Consider the following 7,769-nt stretch of genomic DNA (forward strand, 5'->3'; position numbering starts at 1 on the left):
AACGTGCCTGGTCTTATGATTCATTAGATGATTTCTTGCTTAGGTGTTTCACATCACTTTGCATTAAAAAAAAAAAAGAAAAAAAATATAACATATTTTCTCTTTCCATTACATTTTTTTTTGCACATGTATGTTTGCATGTATTATTTTTCACAATTTATGGATGTAATCCCTATACGTCCTGAATGCCTATTTTCAGCGGCAGCTCTAAGAGGTGTGGCACTTACACGGGGCAGGGCCGCGGCAGTGGCTGCTCGCGGTGCTTATAATGCCGCCGCTCTAGCAGCCACCGCAGCTTTCCGACATACAACACCACTGGCAACCGCAGCAACTGCGTTGCCTTTAGCGTATGTATATATATTCTGTCTCTGTTTTCATTTATTGTGTTAAGAAATGCTCAGTATTTGTTGTAATACCCATCTTGTGCATGACAGGAGATGAGACTTTGATTTAGTATTATCTTCTAGAAATGTTTACCATTCTGTAACCATATCTAAGTGGTCTGTGAAAATGTGTCATGTTTTTCAAGACCTGTCTTGTTTTTATTTTAATGGCATTAGTGATACATATCAGTAAAAAGAAGTCAACTTGTACATTTATATTGTGAATTGAGCAGCATGGCATTTTAATTAAGCCCTCTGAATTACACTGTCTCCCACTGCCTTTGTTCTTTGAAAAGGTTCCATCTCATTTAATGGCCAAGTGACTTTGAAATTGAATGAAATCTCTCTCTCTTGACTTTTTAACAGTGGTGTGTATCAGGATCCCTTTTTAGCCACATACGCAGCAGCTGATAGATACCAGGTAACTATGGCAACCATTAGCATTTGTTTATTATCACAAGACCCCAGAGTTGAGCATCCAAGAAATAGAGATTGTAATCTGACAAACCCCACCAGTGTGTCTTGAATTCATCTCCTGGGTTCTGATAACAAGTCTTGACCTACTGGTTTTGGAAATTGCTTCTTTCTGTGTTATCTGACAGAACCTGAGAAGAATTACCATCAGTAGCCCTCAGCTTTATCACAAATCCTGACTGCATGTTGTTTGCAGATTGTGTCTGCCATCTTAAGAGATCAATAATGGAGCACTCCCCTGTCAGTCTCTTTGATTGCTTCAGACGAAGTAATATTGATACTTGATCTGCAATATCATGGAATTAACAGCCATATTTTTCATTATGCATGCAAATTTGGATCAGTTTCAATCTCTGTAGAGGGATTCTTATTTGCAAACCTTCAATCTAATTTTTTAAGGGTAATGTTTGAGGAAAAAATATGAAACCTTAAAACAACAAAATCATGATGAAATTGTCATTTGCAGAGAGATTGTTAGCACCAGGGAAGTCTATTGTTTGGATAGAAAAAAATTTTCAAGAGTGATACATTGAAAAATCTTCCTTAATTGGTGCTTTAACCTTCAAAGTTTAATTGTACCTCATGTTCCATTTTAATGGCATGTGTGAATATTAAGGAAGGAGTCTTTTCTGGTTTTCGACTTGTCAAACGTAAATTTGATTAATTGTTCATTAAATCAAGATGAAAGGAAATTAAAATAGTATATTTTTCTTTCTTTTTTACTATCATACAACTTGGGATAGAAAAATGTAATCAATGTTTAGAATGGAACAAGGACTATATTTTTGGCGTAGGAAAATATCACATGTTGCGCAATTCAGAATTGCTGCAGATTATATATATATAATGAGTCTGTTTTAGCATTTTAAAAACAATTACAATAATGTTGGATTTTTTTTACTAATGTGAACTAATAATATGATACTTGGGTTTCAGAATATGTTTTTAAAATATGATTTGCCTATCAAATAATATTTTTATAAGCTTTTTAAAGCGCCCATTCTATACATTGATTTTTGTGAAAAAATCACTAAAATCAGTTTTTCTCTCTTATGAAACGGTCAATATATTAGCTTTTCTGTCAATTTATATCTTTATATAAAGTCTTCATAATACATAAAAATTAGAAATATTTTATTATTGGCAGCATAAAAAAATAATCAAAATTTCTTCAAAATTTAAGAAAATTAGAGGAAATGCGGGCTAAGCAATATCAATTTTAGTATTAATATTTATTCCAATTTAGTAGTATAAGCTGATAGACACTCTCATGGTCTATGATTTCATTGAAGATTTGAAACTTCAAATCTTAAACAAATCTCTACAGAACTATAAAGAGCTACACTTATTTTTATCACTCTTTACGTTGAGGAAAAAGGTAGTGACCTTGACCTGACCTTTATCCGAAAACAAAAAGGTCAAATTTAATTAAACTGATAGAATCATTAAGTAATATGATCCGTTTGACTGTGTCAAAATTTCATGCATTTCTTATTATAAGAAGTATGTTTGATAATAAAAAGACTCCTTCCTTAACTGAATTAAATTAAAGAAAATTACTCTCCCCCCCCCCCCCCCAATACTCCAGAAGATTTCACATGTGTAGAGTAATTTGTGTAACATAGACTTTGTAATGACTTAATTTTGATGCCTCATTACCGTTGCAGTTGGTGACATCCCAACCCTATCCCACAGCAGCAGCAGCCTATGCTCCAGGTGCTCGCTACGCTATCCCAGCAGCCCTTGCATCGCCAGGCACATACGCTGCCGCAGCTGCTGCAGGCCAGTTACAGTAAGTCCTCCAACTATACTAGCCATAAAGGATAAACATTTAACAAGAGCCATAAAGAAAATCATTTATTTTCCATCTGAAGCATAAGAATGTGCATTGATAGTAACATTAATTTATGAACTTGTGTTTATTAATTGCTAAATGCCGATCACTGAATAGTAACCCAAAAATTCTAAAATAATTTTTTTTTACATATATATAAACCACTTTATTTGACGATTTTCAGGCTAGCGGGAAGAGAGTACACCACAGCGACCACTGACCAGTTACTTGGTCACAGTATTGGACCCGTAGCCGGTTATGGAGTAAGTAGACCCCTCATAGTAACATAAAATATGGTCCAGATGAATTATGATTTTCATAACATACATAGAAGTACAACAGCTTTTTTTTTTTCTTTTAACAACTAAGAGTTACTCGTTACACATGATCTCATATATTTCCTGTATTTGTAAAGATTTTAATGAATTTTATATAAGTGTAACACATTTTCTAGCCAAATACAAGTTTTCTCCATTTGCTCTGCCCAAAGGGAGGTAAATTTGACAAGCTATTGTGACTCAGCGTGCATCATCGAAAGTGCCATTTGATGTAACAGAAAACCATAACAGGTTGTAGTATCTGTCGATATTATTTTGTAGGCCACGTTGTACAGAGGTGCTTACCAGCGGTTCACACCTTACTGAGACAAGATACGCGGGGACTCAGTCGAGAGGTGACAGGGCTGGCAGTTGCTAAGTGAATGTCATGTGACCAATTATTCTCCACCTTCCTAGATTCTCTGGCTGTGCTGGACACATTCATCTGATCATCCAATGCAAATGGGTGATAGTGAGGAAAAAAAAAATCGAGTAAAGAGGAGGAGTATTGTGCAATTATGTCATCAGTGCTGTCATTGGTGCTGTCGTAAGTGATGACTGATTATCAGCACTGGTCGATCTACTTCCTGTTACCGTACTGCCATATTGTAACTTCCAGCTTTGTTTCATGGCGAAAGCTTCCAATCAATCATCAAAAGCAAAAATCTGAAGAAAACTTCATAAATCACATTCATTCACCTATTTATATTTATTTTTCAAATCATTTCTATGATCATATTTTTATGATTTTAATTAAATTTTTTTTTCTTTTGGTCAAATAATCAAAATGATAGCCTTGCTGTAGATAAATTTTCAATTCATTGTTGCTGTTAATTGCTTGGAAGTTTTTTTTTCTGTCATGAAATGTGCTATAGATGCCATGCCACAGAATCTTAGGAACGGTCATTTGTTTAAAAAAAAAAAAAATACTCAGTCTGGTCAGCTTTATATTGAACAAACGTCTAGTCAAGACTTCCTTTTTACCTCACGGCAAAAGGTTATACACGTGGATGTACTTGGAGTCATTGTGTCATTGTTGGAACTGCCCGTCACAGCACTGTGATTCTATTTTTCAGTATTAATTGTATATTAGTCAGATTAGAATTTTTAATAATTATCTTCGTAACATTTAAAGGCCTCCAAGTTTTCATTTTTCCCTTAAAAATTTTTTTCCAAGATGCATTTATTGATTCGAACCATTTTTTTTTCTTTTTAATTCAGAAAATGCAGTTATATTTCAGTTTTTCTAATATAAAGTGAACATTTTAGTTTTCCTTAAAAAGAAAAAAAAAGCAAAAGTTTCAGTTTTTTGCAAAAAATGTTTTGGAGTTGAGTAGTAATGTAAGCAGTTTCTGTAGGCAGTTACATATTTATATAAATCTCAGAAGGTCTGTGACACCATTAGATTGGCTGCTGTCCATTGGGCCAGCAAGGTGCTTCTTTTACTAATTGTTTGTGCAATGTTATGTATCTTTTATTATTAATATATATTATGATGATATTGAACAGTGTATACTGTTGACATTTTTTTTTTCAAACACATAAAACATAGCATTTGAAATGAGGGTCTGGTAAGGGAATGTATTTTTTTCTGTTGTAATTTTTTTTTAACGAGAGGGGATTGTGTCAACAGAGGGAAAGATGATGTGACTCATTTTTTTTTTTTCATTTTTCAAATTCAGTTTACACTATTTAATGAACTTCCAGTATGCTTCTACATAGAGCATGGTTGATTGGTGCTAAGGTGGCATGAATGAAGTGTGCAAGTGTTGGATGTGAGTGTGCACATTGACTTGGATGTGGGGCAAGTGTGATATAAATGAATGGGAGTGATTTACCACTGCAAGCTAGTCTCTTAACATTTATTCATATGTTACATTCATGATATACTGTTCAAAATGTTTTATTGCAATGTTACATTTAAAGAAAAACTTGCCAAAATTATCTTGCCCACAATGTCTTGTTCCAGAAGGAATCATAGATTTTTTTAAAAAAATATTTTAATGTAGTAGGAATCTCTTTTTTGAGGCTGAAATTCCCCCACGTATCTACCATGAGTTTTAGAATTTTTTTTTTAGTATTTTTGGCTCCTGTCTACTTTCATTCCCAATGTTTTGCATAAAAAAACAGATCTGATTCCTTTTTCAAATTGGTTTTTAATGGATTTGAATTTTGCCACATGATATTTATTTTTATTTTCTGCAAAAACACAAGTTGTGAATTAAGGTATTTGAGTTTAAAAAATTTGATCTGAAAACCCCAGATGGATGGTTTCTGATGTTTATCAGCAGATTCAGTAAATACCTCTTTTAGAAAATGAATCTCAATTATTCCATTCTAAATCACATGAACGTCATTCATCTTGTTTTATTTCTTTCCTGAGAAGTAATCTCTTGTATCTCAGTTTGGGCATAATGAAAAAAAAATTTTAATATTTTGTTTTTTGTTCAGTAGAAAAATGAATTTTGTTATCAATTTGTTTACACATGTTGTAGTAATTTCTTGATTCTACGCATTCGTTTGTACATGCAGGAATATTTATGCTCTGTGGTACAAAACTGATAATCAAAAGAAGTTAAAATCAACATTTGTCAAAAAGTGATGAGGGGAAAAACAAAAACAAAACATTGTTATGATGTGGACTGTTGATAATTTTTTTTTTAATAACAGCAACCCAAGGTGCAATAAAACTTTATAAATATAAGAAATAAAACAGATGTTTTTTGTCTTAAATTGTATGCATCTTGAGGTGCTTGGTTTGATCATTTCCTTAGGCTAGTAGAGAAGTTGACTTGATTGTATTTATTTCCTTCTATTTAATCATTGTCACTGGTGTACTCTTGTATTGTTATGTTGTATTGATTATTAATCTTCTAATATGTGTAGAATGATAGCTTGATATGTATCTTATGCTGTTTGGTGGTCATCTTGATATTTAATGACCTAAATGCTAGTGCTTCCCCATGGCATGTCTGGGGCATGATGGGAAAAAACAAATCAACAAACTCTTGCAACTTTTGAGCATGATTGATTATTATGAAATAATCTAAGCATGTATTTATTGACAGAATGTTCTATGTGTGCTTACTTCCCTTGTTTGATTCCCATTTCTGGCATGCATTGTATTTTTAACATCTCTTGCCTATAGACAGCGGTGTGTTGACTTCCTGTGAACCGAAACAGGCGGTGAATCATTAAAACGGACGCAGACAGGACTGTTCATAACATATTTATTATAATAACTATATATATATTATTTGCACCTGGATATTTGCACCTGTAATCTATACATACATAAACACTTCATAGTGATTTCCCCCTTTTTCTTGTATTTATCAAAGGTTTTTTTTTCTGTAGCATAGAGATTGTTCATTATGTTTCATGTATATTGGGAATTAGGTGATTTATTGCTAATGAGTTAGTAGAAGAATTTACATTTGATATTCTTATATATCATGTGTGGCTTATAATGTCCACAGCAATGGACAGGAGGAAGCAGATGACCTTGAGGGTCATGTCTTGACCTTCAGGGTCACGACCTGACCTGAAGGCCCGGCGGATTTCCCCTTGGACTACGATTTTCCAACACTTGCTTAACATATTCTGTATCTACACTGTGTTGTATTTGTATTAATGATTTAGAATAATTGCTTCTTTTGTGCACAGTCCAATTTTGTCTTATATGTAAAATAACCTCTTTGCACTTTGAACAGTTTATGTGTCAGGATTAACCTAGGTGTGAGAATGAGTTTGATTTTTTTCCTCTTTCTTTGATGCAATAAACTGTTTGTAAGTGTTCCTAGTCATTTCACGGCAGTCTTTAATGCTATTGCATGGAATTCTGGCATATTCATTCAGTAGTAACAATACTATTTATAGTCCAGTGTATTTCCTATAAATATTGAAGCATGCATTATCATAGAGTTTTCCTGAACCATCATCCTTTGTCATTGCTGTCCAAATATTATACCCGCTCTCCAGTGTCAGCTCTCTTTCTCTCATATATTGCTTAAACCACTTTTGATTGGCTAATCCAAGATGAATATCCTCTGCAGAGGAATGTGGGGCTGCATGGCTAAAACAAGAAAATTAATGATAAGGCATACTATATAGTTAATCAACGACTAAAACAAACTTCTGCATTAATAATATGAAGTTAAATTTTTAAAAAAGGAAATTGAAAGACTAGTTCAGGCCAAATTTTAGGGGAGGGGGGAGATAAAAGAGAGCTGACTAGCATTTTCCCTGTCCTGAGCGCGGGGGAAGTGTGAAGGATTTGGACAAGGACAAGATGTTGCATGGTATCATGATGCATTTTGAGAATTTCTGGTGATGGATGTGTTAAAATAGCTAACAGATATCACACATAAAACCTTTGTTCTAGGTTTTAGGTCAGCGAACGTATAACGACAATACCCAGTCACTGCAGGATATAGCATCATACCGTACGTAGTCTGTTAAATTAAAAAAAAAAGAAGATTTAGGGCGCCAATATGATAAATAGATGTTAAATTTCTTTTTTTCCCCTTTCACTTCTTTTTTATTAGATTATTTGTTGCTGTGAGAAAGATTTTATATTTGAAATGGGTCCTTGAAAGGATTATGAATCAATTTTATATGGTGCTCTATCTTGTCGTGTCTGATATTGTAAAAATTCTTTTAAAAAATGGGGAAAAAGAAACCCTGGAATGCGTTACCATAGCGACGAGAGGAGAGGCCTCGTCAGCCATTATTTACCGGTATCAGATGGCGATCGAGGCC

At 33.7% G+C, this 7,769-nt stretch overlaps 1 protein-coding gene across 11 annotated transcripts in view; it reads left to right on the forward strand.

Moving 5' to 3' along the window:
* Positions 1–6,806, forward strand: part of LOC128168351 (RNA binding protein fox-1 homolog 2-like) — a 31,871-nt gene extending 25,065 nt beyond the window's left edge. For 7 of the 11 annotated variants that reach the window (XM_052834586.1, XM_052834587.1, XM_052834595.1 and 4 more), the window contains 5 exons: positions 200–347; positions 750–804; positions 2,525–2,649; positions 2,876–2,954; positions 3,291–5,721. In XM_052834586.1, coding sequence (XP_052690546.1) covers positions 200–347; positions 750–804; positions 2,525–2,649; positions 2,876–2,954; positions 3,291–3,335 — 452 coding nt within the window. In that variant the 3' untranslated portion in view covers positions 3,336–5,721. Of the gene's footprint in view, positions 1–199; positions 348–749; positions 805–2,524; positions 2,650–2,875; positions 2,955–3,290 lie in introns of all 11 variants that reach the window. The other 4 variants (XM_052834590.1, XM_052834589.1, XM_052834591.1 and 1 more) reach the window with 1 other exon arrangement.
* The last annotated feature ends 963 nt before the right edge of the window (positions 6,807–7,769 follow it).

The sequence above is a fragment of the Crassostrea angulata genome, chromosome 10, assembly GCF_025612915.1.
Source record: "Crassostrea angulata isolate pt1a10 chromosome 10, ASM2561291v2, whole genome shotgun sequence".
NCBI lineage: Eukaryota > Metazoa > Mollusca > Bivalvia > Ostreida > Ostreidae > Magallana > Magallana angulata.